Genomic DNA, 23,399 nt, shown 5'->3' on the forward strand with positions numbered 1-23,399 from the left:
GGCCTGGTAAACCTGGGGTGCGGGACTGCACATGGGGCCATAAAAAAACACAGGATGGTTCTGGAGTTATGGACAGTTGTATCATTTGGTGGGAAAGTTGCCAGTAGTGGAGTGCAATATCGTGAAGGTGCAAAATTTGGCAAAGGCCCAAAACTTGGGATTTGCAAAAATTGGGGAAGGGGGCAAACTTTTTGTGGTCTCAATAAAATTGTGATTGTTGTACAATTGGGCTGCAAGATGGAACAATGTCAGGTGGATGGGTGTAAAACTGGAGGGGGTAGACAAGATTGGGGGCACAAAACTGACGGAATCAGATTAGGGAGGGGCACTAAGTCGGAGGAAGCCCAGTATTTGGGAGATGCACAGCCCCACACTTTGCAGTGTGTATAATACTGTGTCCATTTTTGGTACAGCTAAGCAGGAAGGTACAATATTTGTTGTGTTGCAAAATTGAAGGGGGCACAACATTAATAATTTCGGGAGGCACACAAACTTTGGGATTGGAAGGTGAGAAACAACCAAGTTTGGGGATGTGCAAAAATCTGGGGGTACAAACTTTCAGAGTGGGTGCAATAATGTGGGACTACATAATTTGGTGGGGACACAAGACTTGGGGGGAAGACTGCATCATTTGAGGGTGTATAATTTGTGGAGGCGCTGCATAACTTGGCAGGGGTCTGCAGAGAGACAAGGGAATTAAAAAAGGGAAGAAAAAGAGGAGAACAAAGTGACAGGAATAAATTTAGAGTTAAAAAGAAAAATAGTATGGGAAAAAGCAGAAAATTACGCTAGAGAATGAAAGAAAAGAAAAAGACAAGCTGTGAAAGAGGCGCGGGGTGAAAAATAAATAATGGGAAAGAAAATGGACAAAGGCAGAAATGAGGCAAAAATTAGAAATACAAAAGAAAGAGAGAACAAGAAAAGGCCAAAGAAAAAAAAAATCAGAAAAACAAACAGGAGTTAAGGAAAAATGTGGAGAAACCCAGGTGGAATGCTCACCATTCCGATGAGTCCTAACTCCCTATCTCCCATAGGGGAGACAACCTGCTCCTGGGGTTTGCTTCAGGGAAGGGATGAGGGTAGGAGGTAAATGGGTCAAAACTAGCATTGAGATTCTAACAATACAGAGACACATACAGATACTTTCAAAGATGCACAGAGGCAGACAGAAACCCTCTGATACTCACCACCTCCTGTGTCCACATTGCAAAGGGAACCATGGCTGCCAGGACCTACTTTAAGTACCTTCAGGTCTGTCACTCAACGACTCCTCTCTACCCACATCCCACCTCAACCAGTCAGCACCCAGCTCCCTCTCTCTGGACTGCATCTGTCCCAGATATGGGCCACACCAACAGGTAGGTTTGAGGGGTTCCAAGGGGGAGGGAGGAGATATGAGAGAAAGCAGCATTTCAATAGTTTAGTCCAGGCTGCTTCTGTCTATCCCTCTCCTCATCTTAAACACTGGCCCCAGAGTTAAAATCCGCACAGAGACAAAGATTAGATTAGATTACATTACAGTGTGGAAACAGGCCCTTCGGCCCAAAAGTCCACACCGATCCGCCGAAGCGTAACCCACCCATACCCTTTCATTTACCCCTTACCTAACACTACGGGCAATTTAGCATGGCCAATTCACCTGACCTGCACATCTTTAGACTGTGGGAGGAAACCGGAGCACCCGGAGGAAACCCACGCAGACACGGGGAGGCGGGAATTGAACCCGGGTCTCTGGCGCTGTGAGGCAGCAATGCCCACTGGAGAAAGCTGCAGTTTCAAACCAATAGCAGCCACAACACAGGTTCAGTTAGACAACAACCTTCTGCTATTAATGAACATTTATTTCACAAGAGAATACATGATTTTCACACAGATCAACACAACATATAAGTGCTCTGAAATGAACAAGTCAGCAAGTTTACTTCTAATTAGTTTCTGACAATTTCAAAAATGAATCAATCCATTTTACAAACAAATAGTGATTACCACAGATGTATTATACAAATTAACACTAGTTATTGTACAAATGAACTTGAGTTTATTAAACACATCAACCCTAACAATATACTGAGGGATAGTATGTTTCAATGTATCTCCAGATGGATGTTTTTGAGAGAGCCCGTGTTTGTTGCTATTTCTCTGTCTATGTCTGTGTTGCTGTCTCGGTGTGTTGGTGTGACCTGTCTGTGTATCTCTCTGTCAATGTGTATGCATGCCCATAAATCTGGTTTTGAGCCTCGTATGTCACTGTGTGTGTGCCCCCAGTTCTGTCTGCAATGGCACACACTTTGAATGAATTAATTAATTGCAATGAATTAAACTTACAACGTCTCTCTCTTTCTTTCTCTCTCTGTCTGTACTTCTGGCGTTTAAAGTTACACGATGCCACCCTTCTCCAGATCACACCATAAGCAGCACGGATTTCCCTGTACCACTGCATCTACGTCTTGTCCTTCAGGGGATGGATCAATCCTCCATCACATGGATCACTCAGTCCTCCAGGGAGCTGGATCAATCGAAGGTTTGTTAACAACATCAGCAACAGATATCTGCTCTGCAATCGCTTGTGAACTCGCTGGTGTCTCAGAGGGTGGGCTGACTGTGTAAATGCTTTCCCACGAGGCAGTGGGTAACAACTTCTCACCAACGTGTATTCGCTGATGTCTCAGAAGGCTTTTTGAACGGAGAAATTGTTTCCCACACATGGAGCAAGGAAATGTCCTCTCCCCAGTATGAATGTGTTCATGTGTCAGCGCTTCACGTTTGCATTTAAAGCTCTTCTCACAATGTGTACACTTGAAAGGTCTCTCATCAGTATGAACCAGTTGGTGTGCCCGGAGGTTTGATAAGAGAGAGAATGCCTTGCCACACTCAGAGCAGGGGAATGGCCTCTCCCCAGTGTGGAAACGCTGGTGTGTCAGCAGGTAGGATGAGTCACTGAATCCCTTCCCGCACTCTGAGCAGAAGAATGGCCTCTCCCCAGTGTGAACCCGTTGGTGTCTCAGCAGGTGGGCTGACTGACTGAATCCCTTCCCACACTCACAGCAGATGAACGGCCTCTCCCCAGTGTGAACTCGCTGGTGTCTGCACAAGCTGGATGAATCACTGAATCCCTTCCCACATTCAGAGCAGGGGAATGGTCTCTCCCCAGTGTGAACTCGCTGGTGTGTCAGGAGGTTGGATGAGTCACTGAATCCCTTCCCACACTCAGGACAGATGAACGGCCTCATCCCAGTGTGAGTACGTTCATGTTTCAGAAGATCAAAAGCCCGTGTAAATCCCTTCCCACACTTAGAGCAGGTGTACGGCCTCTCCCCAGTGTGACTGTGTCGATGAGTTTCCAGCCGGGATGGGTATTTGAATCCCTTCCCACAGTCCACACATTTCCATGGTTTCTCCTTGGTGCAGGTGTCATCATGTCTCTCCATATTGGATGATCAGCTGACTCCTCGCCCATACACAGGACACAGATACAGTTTCTCCCCACTGAAAATGGTGTAATGTTAGTCAGGCTCAATGAATTGAGTCATTCTCAGGCCCTGATGAAATGTTTGTTTGGAATTCTTGCTGATAAATGTGCTTTTGAGATTCTCTGTAAAACAAAGTTAAATCAGGAAATGGTGAGTATGAAAAAGAGAACTGTTTAACACACTAAAGGAGATTGTGAAATTGAGCTCATTGAATCCAGTATTTTCTGTGAAAGACACTCAGAAATAGTGACCATGAAAAGTTACTGGATTGTCATAAATACTCAACTAGTTTCTAAATATGCTTCAGGGAAGGGGACCCACTGGCTGGGCTGGGCCTTTACAAGACTTAGCGTCCACTTAGCAGGGAGAGAGTGAGAGCAGTAGGATGAATAAGGGCATGGTTTCCTCCATCTACATCTCAGGAATAACACTGACAGATCCTACTTTCAAGAAGATTAAGACAGCCTGTGTGGGGAACCATCATCTATAAATTCCCTTGCCATGCACACACTGTCTTGTAGATACATGTCACTGTTCCTTTATATCTGCTGTCTGACAATTCTGTAAATGCTCACTGAACAGCACTATGGAAGAACTGTCAAAGCAGTTAACACTGTCATCGTTAGCATTCCTCATGTCCTAGGAATAAAATTAGATGAGGACTCTCTTTGAGAAATACCTCCTCTGAAAACAAATTCCTGAACTTTGAGCAGGTATCTTCAGTTTAGCAACCAACCCTGGGAATACTTCCTGTGACATCCTCCCATTGGAAGTTATTGCAACCAAAAAGTGGCCCACACAGGAGGCTAGGGACCCACTTCCACATTCAACAGCCACCAGGATGTAAAGCAACTCTTTAAATGATCCGCCTGTGGTTTGAGACTGGGTTCTGGGAGCAGTCACTACAACTCTGGAAAGAGAAAGACAGAAATAAAGGTGGGAGAGTGCAATTTCCAGTTCACTGACCCTAGATTTTCAATAACCAGCTGTTCCAAAGCCTATCCTTCTCAGTCCAGGAAAGACAAGTGTTTCTGTTTCTTTGAATTTGCTTTATGTAGATCCTTTCACTCTATCCACTCCCCATTCCAGTAACAGGAATTTCCTGGGCTTGGTACAAACTGAGCTCCAGGACTTCCTAATCTGAGTGTGGTCAACCTTGACTGGGTACCAATTCCCCCTCTGTCTAAAACAGTATGTAACAGACTCGCTACCACAGCCACATCTCCTTCCTCAGCACCTGCCTACGGAACCGACTGATCCCGCACGGACTCCGGACTATGTTCCGACTAAGAAAATTTGGACCCAACCAGGACAACCAGTACCTACAACAAATCCGAAGCCTCCAGCAACTGACCTCCCTCCGGATCCTCCGCTCCACGCTTGCAGCCATGCGCCGCTACCTACATTCCCTGCAACTCGACCTACCCCAGCTCAGGACAACACTCTCACAGACCTGTAAAGGACCTCTACTGTTCTTCATCCACAGAAGGATCCATAAACTAAACAAACAGTTCTTCCTAGCCACATCGGAAATTAAAGACAGTAAGTACCAAAAACTTTCATGTACTTACCCCCACACTCAGGATTCCTCAACTGTTCCAGAATCTTCCATCGGCCTCCGAAATCAGTCTGACGCCATTACACACGCAGCCGCTACATCGCCCGTGGCAATAGCCGCCGCCGCGGACAATGACGTCACTTCTGCCCCCACCAACCTCGCAGCCTCCGCGATCGCCATGAAGACAATCGCCGACAGATTCGCGACCTCCGCGGCTATAGGGAATAACTCTGTCTCTGAGGTCGCCGCAGCCACTTCCGCCCCCAGTGACCACAACGCCGCATGTGTCTCCGCCCCCACGCCGATCTCCATGCCTAACCCCGCCCCCGCGCCGAGTTTCGTCACCTCACCTAACCCCGCCCCCACGACAATCTCCGTCACCACGCCTAACCCCGCCCCTTCGCCGATCGCCAACTGCATGCCTTACCCCGCCCCCACGCCGATATCCGTCACCACGCCTAACCCCGCCCCCACGACGATCTCCATCACCACGCCTAACCCCGCCCCTTCGCCGATCTCCGACAGCATGCCTAAACCCGCCCCCACGCCGATATCCGTCACCACGCCTAACCCCGCCCCCACGGCGATCTCCGACAGCATGCCTAACCCCGCCCCCACGCCGATATCCGTCACCACGTCTAACCCCGCCCCTTTGCCGATCTACATCACCATGCCCAACCCCGCCCCCAGGCCTAACCTCGCCCCCACACCAGCTCCAGCCCCACACCAGGTCCTAGCTCCCAGCCCTGCCGTGTTTTCACCATCCCTCCAGACCTACCCCTCTCTGAGGATGAAAGATCAGTCCTCAGCAGAGGCCTCACCTTCATTCCCCTACGCTCCCGGATTAATGAGTTCAACACACGGCGTGACATTGAATAATTCTTCCGCCGCCTTCGCCTCCGCGCCTACTTCTTCAACCAAGACTCTCGCCCACCCTCTGACGACCCCTTCTCACGCCTCCAACACACCCCATCCACCTGGACACCCCGTGCTGGCCTCTTACCTGCCCTCGATCTCTTCATTGCAAACTGCCGCCGTGATATTAACCGCCACCTGAACTCCCCCACCCCTCTCACCCACTCCAACCTCTCACCCTCGGAACGCGCAGCCCTCCACTCACTCCGTTGCAACCCCAACATCACTATCAAACTAGCAGACAAGGGAGGCGTGGTAGTAGTTTGGCACACCGACCTTTACACCGCTGAGGCCAAACGCCAGCTCGCAGATACCTCCTCCTACTGCCCCCTTGACCTACTACCCCACCCCCCACCACCAAACCATCATCTCCCAGACCATCCATAACCTCATCACCTCAGGGGATCTCCCATCCACCGCCTCCAACCTCATAGTCCCACAACCCCGCACCGCCCGTTTCTACCTCCTGCCCAAAATCCACAAACCTGACTGCCCCGGACGACCCATCGTCTCAGCCTGCTCCTGCCCCACCGAACTCATCTCCGCATACCTCAACACGGTCCTGTCCCCCTTAGTCCAAGAACACCCCACCTACGTTCGGGACACCACCCATGCCCTCCACCTCCTCCATGATTTTCGCTTCCCCGGTCCCCAACGCCTTATCTTCACCATGGACATCCAGTCCCTGTACACCTCCATCGCCCATCACGAAGGACTCAAAGCCCTCCGCTTCTTCCTTTCCCGCCGTACCAACCACTACCCTTCCACTGACACCCTCCTTCGACTGACTGAACTGGTCCTCACCCTGAACAACTTCTCTTTCCAATCCTCCCACTGTCTCCAAACGAAAGGAGTAGCCATGGGCACCCGCATGGGCCCCAGCTATGCCTGCCTCTTCGTAGGATATGTGGAACAGTCCACCTTCCGCAACTACACTGGCCCCACCCCCCACCTTTTCCTCCGCTACATCGATGACTGTATCGGTGGCGCCTCGTGCTCCCACGAGGAGGTTGAACATTCATCCACTTCACCAACACCTTCCACCACGACCTCAAATTCACCTGGACAGTCTCAGATTCCTCCCTCCCCTTCCTCGACCTTTCTATTTCTATCTCAGGCGACCGAATCAACACGGACATCTACTACAAACCGACCGACTCCCACAGCTACCTGGACTACACCTCCTCCCATCCTGCCCCCTGTAAAAACGCCATCCCATTCTCCCAATTCCTTCGTCTCCGCCGCATCTGCTCCCAGGAGGACCAGTTCCAAAAACGTACAACCCAGACGGCCTCCTTCTTCAAGGACCGCAATTTCCCCCCCGACGTGGTCGACGATGCCCTCCACCGCATCTCTTCCACTTCCTGCTCCTCCCACGCCCCGCCCCTCCAACCACCACCAGGACAGAACCCCACTGGTCCTCACCTACCACCCCACCAATCTCCATATACAGCGTATCATCCGCCACCTCCAAACGGACCCCACCAACAGGGATATATTTCCTTCCCCTCCCCTATCAGCATTCCGTAAAGACCACTCCCTCCGTGACTCCCTCGTCAGATCCACACCTGCCACCAACCCAATCTCCACTCCCGGCACCTTCCCCTGCAACCGCAGGAGGTGCAAGACTTGCGCCCACACCTCCCCCCTCATCTCCCTCCAAGGCTCCAAAGGAAACTTCCATATCCGCCACAAATTCACCTGCATCTCCACACACATCATCTATTGCATCCTCTGCACCCGATGTGGCCTCCTCTACCTTGGGGAGACAGGCCGGCCACTTGCGGAGCGTTTCAGAGAACACCTCTGGGACACCCGGACCAACCAACCCAACCACCCTGTGGCTCAACACTTCAACTCCCCCTCCCACTCCACCAAGGATATGCAGGTCTTTGGACTCCTCCATCGCCAGACCACAACAACTCCACGGTTGGAGGAAGAGCGCCTCATCCTCCGCCTAGGAACTCTCCAACCACAAGGGATGAACTCGGATTTCACCAGTTTCCTCATTTCCCCTCCCCCCACCTTGTCTCAGTCAAATCCATCGAACTCAGCACCGCCTTCCTAACCTGCAATCTTCTTCCTGACCTCTCCGCCCGCACCCCAGTCTGACCTATCACCTTCACCTTGACCTCTTTCCACCTATCGCATTTCCAACGCCCTTCCCCCAAGTCCCTCCTCCCTACCTTTTATCTCAGCCTGCGGGACACACTTTCCTCATTCCTGAAGAAGGACTTATGCCCGAAACGTCGATTCTCCTGTTCCCTGGATGCTGCCTGACCTGCTGCGCTTTTCCAGCAACACATTTTCAGCTCTGATCTCCAGCATCTGCAGCCCTCACTTTCTCCTCTATGTTTTTTACATCACATGTATAATGCCTGCTTAACAACTCGATATCTCTTGGAACTTGCCTCCCCTAACTGTCCCACACTGGAAATTGTTTAGTTGAATTCGCAGTGAAAACCAAGAGCTAGGGGTCACGAATTCAATGCGAGGGGGGAAAGGTTCAGGGAAGTTATGTGTGGAAAGTACTTCACACAGAGGGTGGTGGATGCCTGGAATGCATTGCCAGTGGAGGTGGTGAAGCGGAAATGACAGTAGTAAATACTGATGCAAAATACTAAATGAGTATTGCAAAATGTCCATATTACAGAGGAGGAAGTGCTGGATGTCTTGAAACGTGTAAAGGTGGATAAATCCCCAGGACCTGATCAGGTGTACCTTAGAACTCTGTGGGAAGCGAGAGAAGTGATTGCTGAGCTTCTTTTGAGATATTGTATCATTGATAGTCATAAGTGAGGTGCTGGAAGACTGGAGGTTGGCTAACATGATGCCATGGTTTAAGAACAGTGGTAAGGGAACCATAGACCAGACAGCCTGACGTCATTGGTGGGCAAGTTGTTGGAGGGAATCCTGAGGGACAGGATGTACATGTATTTGGAAAGGCAAGGATTGATTAGAGATAGTACATGGCTGTGTGTGTGGGAAATCATGTCTCACAAACTTGATTGAGTTTTTTGAAGTAACAAAGAGGATTAATGAGGGCAGAGCGGTAGATGAGATCTATATGGACGTAAGGCATTCAACAAGGTTCCCCATGGGAGACTGATTAGCAAGGTTAGAACTCATGGAATACAGGGAGAACTAGCCATTTGAATACAGAACTGGCTCAAAGGTACAAGAAAGACGGCGGTGGTGGAGGGTTGTTTTTCAGACTGGAGGCCTGTGACCAGTGGAGTGCCATAAGGATCGGTGCTGGGTCCTCTACTTTTTGTCATTTACATAAATGATTTGTATGCGAGCATAAGAGGTACAGTTAGTAAGTTTGCAGGTGACACCAAAATTGGAGGTGTAGTGGACAGTGAAGAAGGTTACCTCAGATTACAACAGGATCTTGATCAGATGGGCCGAGTATTGGCAGACGGAGTTTAATTCAGATAAATGTGAAGTGCTGCATTTTGGGAAAACAAATCTTAGCAGGACTTATACACTTAATGGTAAGGTCCTAGACAGTGTTGCTGAACAAAGAAACCTTGGAGTGCAGGTTCATAGCTCCTTGAAAGTGGAGTCGCAGGTAGATAGGATAGTGGAGGCAGCGTTTGGTATGCTTTCTTTTATTGGTCAGAGTATTGAGTACAGGAGTTGGGATATCATGTTGCGGCTGTACATGACATTGGTTAGGCCACTGTGGAATATTGTGTACAATTCTGGTCTCCTTCCTATCGGAAAGATGTTGATAAACTTGAAAGGGTTCAGAAAAGATTTACAAGAATGTTGCCAGGGTTGGAGGATTTGAACTACAGGGAGAGGCTGTACAGGCTGGGGCTGTTTTCCCTGGAGCATCAGAGGCTGAGGGGTAACCTTATAAAGGTTTACAAAATTATGAAGGGATGGATAGAACAAATAGACAAAGCCTTTTCCCTGGGGTGGGGGAGTCCAGAACTAGAGGGCATAGGTTTAGGGTGAGAGGGGAAAGATATAAAAGGGACCTAAGGGGCAACCTTTTCACATAAGGGTGGTACGTGTATGGAATGAGCTGCCAGAAGAAGTGGAAACTGGTACAATTGCAACATTTAAAAGGCATTTGGATGGGTAAATGAATAGGAAGGGTTTGGAGGGATATGGGCCGTGTGCCAGCTGGTGGAACTAGATTGGGTTTCGATATCTGACCAGCATGGACGGGTTGGACCGAAGGATCTGTTTCCGTGCTGTACATCCCTATGACTATTTAATATGTATCTAGACAGATACAATAATGGGTATGGAGCAAAGGGATACAGATCCTTAGAAAATAGGCAGCAGGTTTAAATAGAGGATCTGGATCAGCACAGGCTTCACGGGCCAAAGCACCTCTTCCTATGTTGGAATGTTCTTTGTTCTTTTCTCCATCTCCACCCCAAATAAAAAACACACATACAAGACCAGGGACTGTCCACCTCATCCAAACTCCATATACCTGTCCTTCTGCATTTCTACAGCAGTTTCTGGGATCATTCTCTGAAACAAAAGCAAAGAGAAAGTCTGCAACAAGAGGTGTAAAGATCATGAGCTACATAGATTGGGTGAATACACATTGTCTTTTTCCCAGGGATGGGGAATTGAAAACAAGGGCACAGGTTTCAGGTGAGAGAGGAGAGATTTAGAAAGGACCTGAGGGGCAACTTCTTCAAGCAGAGAGTGGTGCGTATATGGAATAGGCTGTCAGAGAAAGTGGTTGAGGTAGGTACAATAGCAACATTAAAAACAAATTGGATATGGACATGGATGGGAATAGAGGAATATGGACCAAATACTGCCAACTAGAACTAGCTGGGTAGGTACCCTGGTCAGCATAGACCTGTTTCCTTGCTGTATTAGATAAGAATCCCTACAAGTGTGGAAACAGGCCATTTGGCACAAGTTCACACTGACCCTCTGGGGTGTGTTATTCGTCAGAGGGTGTGCATGGAGTTGTTGGGCTGAAGGGCTTGTTTCCACACTTTAGGGAATTTAATGTAATCAAAAGTAACCCACCCATCCAGACCTTTTTCCCTCTGACTCATGCACCTAACACTGTGGAAAATTTAGCATGGGCAATCCACCTGACTTGCACAATGTGGGTGGAAACCGGAACACCCAGAGGAACCCCACAGAGACCGGGGGAGAATGTGCAAAGTTCACACAGTCAGTCACTCGAGGCTGGAATCCAACCTGTGTCCCTGGCGCAGTGAGGCTGCAGTGCAAACCACTGAGCCACCGTGCCGCCTACTCTATGACTTTAATACACTGGAAATGCTCACCAACTCAGACGGTATCGGCGGAAAGAAAGTGAATATTCCAGTTCAGGTAGATGGACTCCGTAGTTTCCCACACCTTTACTGCAGAAAGCTGTGTCCCCAGGTTCTGCTAAACGCTGACACTCACGACTGACGTCACATTCGGCTTCCGAAGCACAACGCGCATGCTCCATGGAAAATATCCGCTTCCGTGGGGAGGCCTTCTAGCGCCTGCGCAGTAAAGCACTGGTGATGGAATTCGGCCCCGTTCCTTCCAATTTGGCCGCTTTAGCCATTGCCCCCATTCTGCAGCAATGAAGATCGGACGGTGATCAAACACTGATTTCAAAGAGTAAGAAATAGTGAAGGACACGGCAATGAGGGAGATTCGGCATTTTACAACTGAGTTGCTACGTTATCAGGAGCCTTTATGTGTCAGCAAGCATAGGGATCATCGGTTAAACGGACTTGGTATGGTGGACGCTTTTCCAGAGTGGAATAGAGTCAGGTATTGTTCCTGATATGTAATGACAGGGTCGTATTGGAAGCTTATCTTGGAGGCAAATCATTCACCAGCTTTCAAGAGCCTGATTTAGTCTCTCTCTCACACACACAAACATCCTCTCTCCCTCTGTCTTTCCTCATGCAGGGGCAAGGGTCGCATGCACGTCTAGACCATGAAGTGGGATTTCTTCACTGAAATACATCATTCAACCATAGAACCAACAACCGAATCTCCATATCCGCCCCTTGACATTCAACGGTATTACCATCAGATGAAGGACTTTTGCCCGAAACGTCAATTATTTTACTTCTGGGATGCTGTCTGACCTGCTGTGCTTTTCCAGCACCACACTCACGACTCAAATCTCCAGCATCTGCAGTCCTCACTTTCTCCTAGTGGGGGATTTAGTGATAGCAAAAGTGAGGACTGCAGATGCTGGAGATCAGAGCTTAAAAATATGTTGCTGGAAAAGCGCAGCAGGTCAGGCAGCCATTCCTGAAGAAGGGCTTATGCCCGAAACGTTGATTCTCCTGTTCCTTTGATGCTGCCTGACCTGCTGCGCTTTTTCAGCAACACATTTTTAAGCTCTGAATCCCCCACTGTCAACATCCTTGGGGTTACCATTGACCAGAAACTCAACTTGACTTACCACATAAACATAGTGGCAACAAGAGCAGGTCAGAAACCAGGGAGACTGCGGTGAATAACTCACTTCCCTAACACCCCAAAGTCTATCTACCATCTACAAGGCAAATTTCAGGAGTGTGATGGGTAATTTAGAATGGCCAATCCATCTAATTTGCACATCTTTGGACTGAGAGAAAACTGGAACATCCAGCGTGAACAGGAAACCACGCAGACATGGGAAGAACATGCAAACTCTGCATAGACAGTTGCCTGAGGGTGGCTCCCTGTCACTGAGGCCACAATACTAATCACTGAGTCACCATGTCGCCCAAAGACCAGTGATAATTCATCAATAATTATGCTCACTAATTCCTAGTTTTGACCCCACAAATGATCAAAGTAATTTATGTCAATTTCACAACCTGCCTTTGTGATTTGTGACTTCTCACTCACTCCCTTTTTTAGATTAGTTATGTAAGATACTGGATCTGAATAACTTGCAGGCAGGAACTTTAATCACACATCGGGGTGGCACGGTAGCTTAGTGATTAGCACTGCTGCCTCACAGTACCAGGTTCAATTCCAGCCTTGGGTGACTGTGAGGAGTTTGCACATTCTCCGCATGTCTGTGTGGGTTTCCTCCGGGTGCTCCGATTTCCTCCCACAATCCAAAGATGTGCGGGTCAGGTGAATTGGCCATGCTAAATTGCCCGTAATATTAAGTGCATCAGTCAGGGGTAAATGTAGGGGAATGGGTCTGGGTGGGTTGCTCTTCAGAGGGTCGGTGTGGACTTATTGGGCCGAAGGGCCTGTTTCCGCACTGTAAGGAATCTAATCTAATCCCATCAGAATTGAAAAGAGGAACTCAATTTCACAGAACCTGGACACTGTCTTCAATTGTGAACATGAAAAGTTACAGCACATTCACAGTGGAAAGAAAGTATACACGTGCTGTGTTGGAGTGAGGATTCAGGCAATCATCTGGCCTGTCCAAACACCAGTGCAGTCACAATAGGGAGTACACGTGGAAATGTGGGGACTGTGGGAAAGAATTAAACTACCAATACAAACTGGAAATTCATCTGTACATTCACATAGGTGACACCATTCGCTTCTTCCCAGTATGGTAAAGGATTTACTCATTCATCTCTTCTGCTGAGACACTGGTGAACTCACACTATGGAAAATGTTGTAGAAGTCCTAAAGTCCCATGAGCATGTTCACACTTATTAGAGACCAAACAGGTGCTCCCACTGTGGGACTGGCAATAAGATAAGCTCACTGGATACCAGGGTACTCATATTGATAAGAGCCCATTCCCTTCCTGTGTGTGTGGACAATTCAAATCCACTTTCCTGAGACACCGGCAAATTCACAAGTAACTGCAGTGAATGGATTTTTCAGTTAATCATATCTGGCACTGACCAATGGTTCTGTTTGTCACAGAACACAGAACGTGAGAGTGCAGCACAGGTCCTTCGGCCCTCAAAAGCCTATCTAAACTACACTATTCCATTATCATCCAATGACCATTTAAATGGCCTGAAAGTTGGCGGGTCTACTACTGTTGCAGGCAGGTCATTCCACGCCCTTACTACTCTCTGAGTAAACAACCTACTTCTGACATCTGTCAGATATCTATCATCCCTCAGTTTAAAACTAATATCCCCTTGTGCTAGCTATCACCATCTGAGGAAAAGGGGTCTCACTGTCCACCCTATCTAAATCTCTAATCATCTTGTATGCCTCTTTAAGTCACCGCTCAACCTTCTCTGTAATAAAAACAGCCTCGATTTCCTCAGCCTTTCCCCACAAGATCTTCCCTCCATACCAGGCAACATCCTAGTAAATTGGATAAAAACAAATTATTGCGGATGCTGCAATCTGAAACCAAAAGAGAAAATGCTGGAAAATCTCAGCAGGTCTGGCAGCATCTGTAAGGAGAGAAAAGAGCTGACGTTTCAAGTCTAACTGCCAGACCTGCTGAGATTTTCCAGCATTTTCTCTTTTGGATCCTAGTAAATTGCCTCTGCACCCTTTCAATGTTTCCACATCCTTCCTATAATGTGGCGACCAGAATTGTATGCAGTACTCCAAGTGCGGCCACACCAGTATTTTGTACAGCTGCAATATGACCTCCTGGTTCCGAAACTCAATCTCTCCAAAGATTCAACTACCATGTTATGAACAACTACCCTGTTAGTCTCATTCCTATCCAGGATCATCTTTGCAATCCTCTCCTCTACATCTCTGGAACTATTAGGAGGCCTATGGATAACTCCCAACAGGGTGACCTCTCCTTTACTGTTTCTAACCTCAGCCCTTACTACTTCAGTAGACAATCCTCAAAAGTCCTTTCTGCCACTGTAACACTGTCCTTGACTAACAATGCCACACCTCCCCCTCTTTTATTTCCTTCCCTGATCTTACTGAAACATCTAAACCCCAGAACCTGCAACAATCCATATCTCCAAAATGGCCACAACATCGAAGTCCCAGGTACCAGCCCATGCTGCAAGTTCACCCACTTTATTCCGGATGCTCCTGACATTTGAGGACTTGTTTACTGAAGTAGAGTAACTGAGGTTAGATGAGATTAGATTCCTTACAATGTGGAAACAGGCCCTTCGGCCCAATAAGTCCACACCGACCCTCCGAAGAGCAACCCACCCAGACCCATTCCCCTACATTTACTCCTGACTGATGCACCTAATATTACGGGCAATTTAGAAACAGGAAAGGACAGGTCACCCCGTTTTCTGTAAGTCTCTGAAAAGTTGCAGACAGGCATGTTCCCTCCCAGTTGGGGAACACTTCAGTGGGCCAGGACATTCGACCTGGGACCTTTGGGTGACCATCCTCCAAGGCGGACTTTAGGACAGGCAGCAGCGAAAAGTGGTCGAGCAGAGGTTGATAGCTAAGTTCCATACTCATAGGGAGGGCCTCAACCGGGACCTTGGGTTCATGTCACACTACAGGTGACCACCATTGCACTATACACACACACGCACTCCTATATACACGGACATACATATACATAGACACGCACACACACACACACACTCCCACACTCACACATGCATCCTCTCAGAAAATTAGACCACTATACACTCTCTCTCACAGACACTCACAACCCCACATCCCAGACATACTCGCTCACACTCGCACATGCACCCCCTCACAGACTTAAGACACTCTACACTCACATACACACACATATACACTCTCTCTCACACTCACAACCCCCCCAACCCAGACACACACACACAGACACAAAGACCCACGTGCACACATATACATATATGTTTGTGGCGTGAATTTGTACTTGCAGAGTTACATTGTACTTTGCTCAAAAACTGCAAGAATTCATGTAAAACTCTGTTATCTCACTTTTTAAATTAGAATTAATCTAAACATCATGGCGCAGACAGAGAACACAGGGGGCAAACACCTTCAACATATTGTCTCGCTAAGACCAGTTGTTACAGTTAACCTGAGAATGCAACTTTTAAAAAAAAAATTTGTGATTTACACATGAAAGAAGTGAAACTATCATGGTATTCGAACAGATGCAAGACTCAACAGACAATCAAGGTATTTTTCAATGTATAATTTCAGTTACATCACACTGTAAACTTTTGCTATAAATTCTATGCTTTACAATTGTGTCCTCCACAATCACCTGATGAAGGAGCGGCGCTCCGAAAGCTAGTGTGCTTGCAATTAAACCTGTTGGACTATAACCTGGTGTTGTGTGATTTTTAACATTTTTCATAGTGTGAGTTCACCAGTGTCTCAGCAAAAGAGATGAATGAGTAAATCCTTTTCCATACTGAGAAGAGGCGAATGGCGTCACCTGTGTGAATGCACAGATGAATTTCCAGTTTGTATTGGCAATTTAGGTCTTTCCCAAAATCCCCACATTTCCACGTGTACTCCCTATTGTGACTGCATTTGTGTGTGGACAGGCCAGATGATTGCCTAAATCCTCACTCCCCCCACACAGCAAGTGTATACTTTCTTTCCAGTGTGAATGTGCTGTAACCTTCCATGTTCACAATTAAAGATGGTGTTCAGGTTCTGAGAAATTAGGTTACTCTTTTAGATTCTGATGGGATGTGTGATTTAAGGTCCTGCTTGCAAGTTATTCTGATCCAGTATCTTTTGTAACTGATCTAAAAAAGGGATAAAGTTAAAAAAATCACACAACATCAGGTTATCGTCCAACAGATTTAATTGGAAGCACTAGCGTTCGGAGCACTGCTCCTTCCTCAGGTGGTCAGAACCGCCTGATGAAAGAGCAGTGCTATGAAAGCTAGTGCTTCCAAATAAACCTGTTGGACCATAACCTGATGTTGTGTGATTTTTAACTTTGTACAGTCCAGTCCAACACTGGTGTCTCCAAATCATAACTAAGAAAGGGACAGAGTGAGAAGTCACAAATCACAAAGGCAGATTGTGAAATTGACATAGATTTCCTTGCTCATTTGTGGGGTCAAAACTGGGAAATAGTGAGCAATTATTGATGAATTGTCACTGGTTCTTTGGGCGACATGGTGGCTCAGCGATTAGTATTGTGGTCTCAGTGACAGGGAGCCAGGTTCGACTCCACCCTCAGGCGACTGTCTATGCAGAGTTTGCACATTCTTCCCTTGTCTGCGTAGATTCGTTTCTGCTGGATGCTCTAGTTTCCTCTCAGTCCAAAGATGTACAAGTTAGGTGGATTGGCCATGCTAAATTACCCATAGTCTTCAGGGATGTGTCGATCAAGTGCGTTAGCCATTGGAAATGCAGGCTAGGGGGGTGGGGGGTGGGTGTGGATGGACCTTTCTTTGAGGGTTGATATGGACATGTTAAGCAAAATGGCCTGTGTTCACACTTGTTTTTATTTATTTGAGAGACTTGGGCATTGCTGGCTGGCAAGCGTTGTTAGCCCAACCTTGTTTGCCCTTGAGAAGATGTTGGTGAACTGCCTTCTTGAATTGCTGCAGTTCACTTCCTGTAGGCCATCCCACAATACCGGTAGGGAGCGAATTTCAGGATTTTGACCCAATGGACTGTATATTTCCAAGACAGGATAGTGAGTGGCTTGGAGGGGAACCTGCAGGTGTTCCCAAGTACTTGCTGCCTTTGTCCTTCTTGATGGAAGTGGTTCTGGACTTGGAAGGTTCTTTGGTGAATTTCTCTCATGCATCTTGTAAATAGTACACACTGCTGCTACTGAGCACCGGTGGTGGAGGGATTGAGTGTTTGCAGACGTGCCAATCAAGTGAGTTGCTTTGTCCTGGATAGTATCAAGCTTCTTGAGTGTTGTTGGAGCTGCACCCATTCAGGCAAGTGGGGAGTATTCAACCACACTCTTGACTTTTGCCTTATAGATGGTGGGTACACTTTGGGGTGTCAGGAGTTGAGTTACTCGCCATAATCTCCCTGATTTCTGACCAGCTCTTGTAGCCATTACGGAGATGCCGGTATTGGACTGGGGTGTACAAAGTTAAAAATCACACAACGCCAGATTATAGTCCAACAGGTTTATTTGGAAGCACTCTCACTTTCTGTGCATCGCTCCTTCATCAGGTGGTTGTGGAGGATACAATTGTAAGGCACAGAATTTATAGCAAAAAATTACAGTGTGATGTAACTGAAAATATACATTGAAAATACCTTGATTGTCTGTTGAGTCTTTCATCTATTCGAACAGATGATAATACTGTTGAATGTCAAGGGTTCGATGTAGGGATTCTATGGTTGAATAATTTCTTTCAGTGAAGATGTTTCCTCCCACAGTCCAAAAATGTGCAGGTTAGGTGAATTGGCCATGCTAAATTGCCCGTAGTGTTTGGTGAAGGGGTAAAGGTAGGGGAATGGGTCTGGGTGGGTTGTTCTTCAGAGGGTCGGTGTGGACTTGTTGGGCCGAGGGGCCTGTTTCCACACTGTAAATAATCTAATCTAATTAAATCCCACTTCATGGTCTAGACGTGCATGCGACCCTTGCCCCTGCATGAGGAAAGACAGAGGGAGAGAGGATGTTTGTGTGTGTGAGAGAGAGACTAAATCAGGCTCTTGAAAGCTGGTGAATGATTTGCCTCCAAGATAAGCTTCCAATACGACCCTGTCATTACATATCAGGAACAATACCTGACTCTATTCCACTCTGGAAAAGCGTCCACCATACCAAGTCCGTTTAACCGATGATCCCTATGCTTGCTGACACATAAAGGCTCCTGATAACGTAGCAACTCAGTTGTAAAATGCCGAATCTCCCTCATTGCCGTGTCCTTCACTATTTCTTACTCTTTGAAATCAGTGTTTGATCACCGTCCGATCTTCATTGCTGCAGAATGGGGGCAATGGCTAAAGCGGCCAAATTGGAAGGAACGGGGCCGAATTCCATCACCAGTGCTTTACTGCGCAGGCGCTAGAAGGCCTCCCCACGGAAGCGGATATTTTCCATGGAGCATGCGCGTTGTGCTTCGGAAGCCGAATGTGACGTCAGTCGTGAGTGTCAGCGTTTAGCAGAACCTGGGGACACAGCTTTCTGCAGTAAAGGTGTGGGAAACTACGGAGTCCATCTACCTGAACTGGAATATTCACTTTCTTTCCGCCGATACCGTCTGAGTTGGTGAGCATTTCCAGTGTATTAAAGTCATAGAGTAGGCGGCACGGTGGCTCAGTGGTTTGCACTGCAGCCTCACTGCGCCAGGGACACAGGTTGGATTCCAGCCTCGAGTGACTGACTGTGTGAACTTTGCACATTCTCCCCGTGGATTTCTTCTGGGTGCTCCGGTTTCCTCTCACAATGTGCAGGTCATTTGGGTTGGTCATGATAAATTGTCCAAAAGAGAAAATGCTGGAAAATCTCAGCAGGTCTGGCAGCATCTGTAAGGAGAGAAAAGAGCTGATGTTTCAAGTCTGACTGACCCTTTGTCAAAGCTTTGTCAACTTGCTTTTATGATAAATTGTCCACAGTGTTAAGTGCATTAGTTAGAGGGTAAAAAGTCTGGGTGGGTGGGTTTTTGGAGGGTCACTGTGAACTTGTTGCACCAAATGGCCTGTTTCCACGCTGTAGGGAATCTAATCTAATACAGCATAGAAACAGGTTCGACTTGACCATGGTGCCCACCCAGCTCATTCCAATTGGCAGCATTTGCTCCATATCCCTCTATTCCCATCCATGTATGTATCCAATTTTTTAATGCTGCTATTGTACCTACCTCAACCACTTTCTCTGACAGACTATTTCATATATGCACCACTATTTGCTTGAAGAAGTTGCCCATCACGTCCTTCCTAAATCTTTCCCTGCTCACCATAAACCTGTGCCTGTGTTTTCAATTCCCCATCCCTGGGAAAAAGATGATGTATATTCACCCTATCTAAATGGCTTTATGATCTTATACATCTCAATAAGGTGTTTTTCTCTTGTTGCAGACTTCCACTTTGCTTTTGTTTCAAGGATTGATCCCAGAACCTGCTGTAGAATTGCAGGAGGACAAGTATATGGAGTTTGGATGAGGTGGACAGTCCCTGGTCTTGTATGTGTGTATCTTTTTTAATTGCATCTGTTTGGGGTGGTGATGGCGAAAAGAACATTACAGCACAGGAACAGGTGCTTTGGCTCTCCAAGCCTGTGCTGATCCAGATCCTCTATTTAAACTTGTTGCCTATTTTCTTTGCTTCATATCCATTCATGTATCTGTCTGGATACATCTTAACTGACACTCTCATTTCTGCCTCACCACTTCCACCGGCAATGCATTCCAGAGACCCACCACTTTCCACGTATATCTCCCCTAAACCTTTCCCCTCTTGCTCTGAATTCGTGACCTCTAACTCTTGGTTTTCACTGAAAATCCAACTAAACAATTTCCAGTGTGGGACTGTTAGGGGAGGCAAGTTCCAAGAGATATTGAGTTGTTAAAAGAGGCATTATCCATGAGGTGTAAAAAAATATTGTTTTAGACAGAGGGGGTATTGGTATCCAGTCAAGGTTGTCCACACTCAGATTAGAAAGTCCTGGAACCAAAAGAGAAAATGCTGGAAAATCTCAGCAGGTCTGGCAGCATCTGTAAGGAGAAAAACAGCTGATGTTTCGAGTCCAACTGACCCTTTGTTTAAAAAGTCCTGGAGCTTAGTTTGTACCAAGCCCAGGAAATTCCTTTTGCTGGAATGGGGGAGTGATTGAAGTGAAAGGATGTACACAAAGCAAGTTCGAAAATGTTACAAGAAACATTTGTCTTTCCTGGACTGAGAAGGATAGGCATTGGAACAGTTTGTTATTGAAAGTCTAAGGTCAGTGAACTGGAAATTGCACTCTCCCACCTTTTTATTTCTGTCCTTCTCTTTCCAATGATACTGTGACCTACTGAGGGTTGCAGTACTTTCACTTTCTTGTAGACTTTCCATTATTGCACATTCTTGTCAGTTATAGTGACTGCTCCCAGAACCCAGTCTCAAACCACAGATAGATAACTTAGAGTTAGTTGCTTGACATCCAGGGGGTGGTGGTTGAATGTGGAAGTGGGTCCCTAGCCTCCTGTGTAGGCCACATTTTCGCTGCAAAACCTTCCAATGGGAGGATGTCACGGAAAGTATTCCCAGGGTCGGTTGCTAAACTGAAGATATCTGTTCAAAGTTCAGGAATTTGTTTTCGGAGAAGGTATTTCTCAAAGAGAGTCCTCATCTAATTTTATTCCTAGGACATGAGGAATGCTAACGATGACAGTGTTAACTGCTTTGACAGTTCTTCCATAGTGCTGTTCAGTGAGCATTTACAGAATTGTCAGACAGCAGATATAAAGGAACAGTGACATGTATCGACAAGACAGTGTGTGCCTGGCAAGGGAGTTTATAGATGATGGTTCCCCACACAGGCTGTCTTAATCTTCTTGAAAGTAGGATCTGTCAGTGTTATTCCTGAGATGTAGATGGAGGAAACCACACCCTTATTCATCCTACTGCTCTCACTCTCTCCCTGCCAAGTGGACGCTAAGTCTTGTAAAGGCCCAGCACAGCCAGTGGGTCCCCTTCCCTGAAGCACTTTTAGAAACTAGTTGAGTATTTATGACAATCCAGTAACTTTTCATGGTCACTATTTCTGAGTGTCTTTCACAGAAATTACTGGATTCAGTGAGCTTGATTTCACAATCTCCTTTAGTGTGTTAAACAGTTCTCTTTCTCATACTCACCATTTCCTGATTTAACTTTGTTTTACAGAGAATCTCAAAAGGACATTTATCAGCAAGAATTCCAAACAAACATTTCATCAAGGTCTGAGAGTGACTCAATTCATCAGAACTTGAAAATCATTGAACTTCCAACATATATCTGCGGGAAAAGATTTCCAACATCAGCGTGATTGGAAATGCACCTCAACAAAACCCAAGTAAGTGTTCCAGTGAACTGACTAGTTTAAGACCTGTACACAAGTCTCACAGCCTGACTAACATTACACCATTTTCAGTGGGGAGAAACTGTATCTGTGTCCTGTGTATGGGCGAGGAGTCAGCTGATCATCCAATATGGAGAGACATGATGACACCTGCACCAAGGAGAAACCATGGAAATGTGTGGACTGTGGGAAGGGATTCAAATACCCATCCCGGCTGGAAACTCATCGACACAGTCACACTGGGGAGAGGCCGTACACCTGCTCTAAGTGTGGGAAGGGATTTACACGGGCTTTTGATCTTCTGAAACATGAACGTACTCACACTGGGATGAGGCCGTTCATCTGTCCTGAGTGTGGGAAGGGATTCAGTGACTCATCCAACCTCCTGACACACCAGCGAGTTCACACTGGGGAGAGACCATTCCCCTGCTCTGAATGTGGGAAGGGATTCAGTGATTCATCCAGCTTGTGCAGACACCAGCGAGTTCACACTGGGGAGAGGCCGTTCATTTGCTGCGAGTGTGGGAAGGGATTCAGTCAGTCAGCCCACCTGCTGAGACACCAACGGGTTCACACTGGGGAGAGGCCATTCTTCTGCTCAGAGTGCGGGAAGGGATTCAGTGACTCATCCTACCTGCTGACACACCAGCGACTCCACACTGGGGAGAGGCCATTCCCCTGCTCTGAGTGTGGTAAGGCATTCTCTCTCTTATCAAACCTCCGGGCACACCAACTGGTTCATACTGATGAGAAACCTTTCAAGTGTACACATTGTGAGAAGAGCTTTAAATGCAAACGTGAAGCGCTGACACATGAACACATTCATACTGGGGAGAGGACATTCCCCTGCTCAGTGTGTGGGAAACAATTTCTCCGTTCAAAAAGCGTTCTGAGACATCAGCGAATACACATTGGTGAGAAGTTGTTACCCACTGCCTTCTGGGAAAGCATTTACACAGTCAGCCCACCCTCTGAGACACCAACGAGTTCACAAGTGATTGCAGAGCTGATATCTGTTGCTGATATTGTTGTTAATGAAACTTCGATTCATCACTCAGTCCTCCAGGGAGCTGGATCAATGTGATGGAGGATTGATCCATCCCCTGAAGGACAAGGAAGCAGATGCAGTGACACATGGAAATATGTACAGCTTGTGATGTGATCTGGAGAAGTACAGAGAGAGAGAGAAAGACATTGTGACTTTGATTAATCACACAGAGTCATAGAGATGTACAGCATGAAAACAGACCCTTCGGTCCAACCAGTCCATACTGACCAGATATTGCAACCCAACCTAGTACCACCTGCGAGCACACAGCCCATATCCCTCCAAACCCTTCCTATTCATATACCCATCCAGATGCCTCTTAAATGTTGCAATTGTACCAGCTTCCACCACATCCTCTGGCAGCTCATTCCATGCATGTACCACCCCCTGCGTGAAAATGTTGCCCCTTAGGTCTGTTCTTTATCTTTCCCTTCTCACCCTAAACCTATGCCCTCTAGTTCTGGACTCCACGACCACAGGGAAAAGACCTTGTCTGTTTATCCTATCTATGCCCCTCATAATTTTGTAAACCTCTATAAGGTCACCCCTCAGCCTCCGACGCTCTAGGGAAAACAGCCCCAGCCTGTTCAGCCTCTCCCTGTAGCTCAGATCCTCCAACCCTCCTTGTAA

The 23,399-nt window shown here is 47.1% G+C and overlaps 2 protein-coding genes across 5 annotated transcripts in view; one reads left to right on the plus strand and one right to left on the minus strand.

The window, feature by feature from the left end:
- Window positions 1-1,820: 1,820 nt before the first annotated feature.
- On the minus strand, window positions 1,821-11,481 carry LOC122544098 (uncharacterized). Of its 3 annotated transcripts, XM_087999164.1 has the most exons (3): window positions 11,223-11,481; window positions 10,400-10,440; window positions 1,821-3,592 (listed from the first exon to the last, which is right to left on the minus strand). In XM_087999164.1, the coding sequence occupies exon 3, from the start codon at window positions 3,426-3,428 to the stop codon at window positions 2,487-2,489; it is 942 nt and encodes a 313-aa protein (XP_087855290.1). In that variant the 5' UTR covers window positions 3,429-3,592; window positions 10,400-10,440; window positions 11,223-11,481; the 3' UTR covers window positions 1,821-2,486. The 3 variants fall into 3 exon arrangements, with proteins under 3 accessions (XP_087855290.1, XP_087855289.1, XP_087855291.1); XM_087999163.1 differs by lacking the exon at window positions 10,400-10,440; XM_087999165.1 differs by lacking the exons at window positions 10,400-10,440; window positions 11,223-11,481 and adding an exon at window positions 5,042-5,254.
- A 7,194-nt stretch (window positions 11,482-18,675) lies between these two features.
- LOC148146028 (uncharacterized) overlaps window positions 18,676-23,399 on the plus strand; it is a 6,303-nt gene continuing 1,579 nt past the window's right edge. Inside the window, exons 1-3 of one of the 2 annotated variants that reach the window (XM_087999162.1) lie at window positions 18,676-18,952; window positions 21,547-21,715; window positions 21,794-23,399. The exon at window positions 21,794-23,399 is cut by the window's right edge and continues 1,579 nt beyond it. In XM_087999162.1, coding sequence (XP_087855288.1) covers window positions 21,852-22,805 — 954 coding nt within the window. In that variant the 5' untranslated portion in view covers window positions 18,676-18,952; window positions 21,547-21,715; window positions 21,794-21,851 and the 3' untranslated portion in view covers window positions 22,806-23,399. Of the gene's footprint in view, window positions 18,953-21,546 lie in introns of both variants that reach the window. The other variant, XM_087999161.1, reaches the window with a different exon arrangement.

The sequence above is a fragment of the Chiloscyllium plagiosum genome, unplaced genomic scaffold (assembly GCF_037043375.1).
Source record: "Chiloscyllium plagiosum isolate Xiang-an unplaced genomic scaffold, Cpla_swu_hap1 HiC_scaffold_22, whole genome shotgun sequence".
Classification (NCBI taxonomy): domain Eukaryota; kingdom Metazoa; phylum Chordata; class Chondrichthyes; order Orectolobiformes; family Hemiscylliidae; genus Chiloscyllium; species Chiloscyllium plagiosum.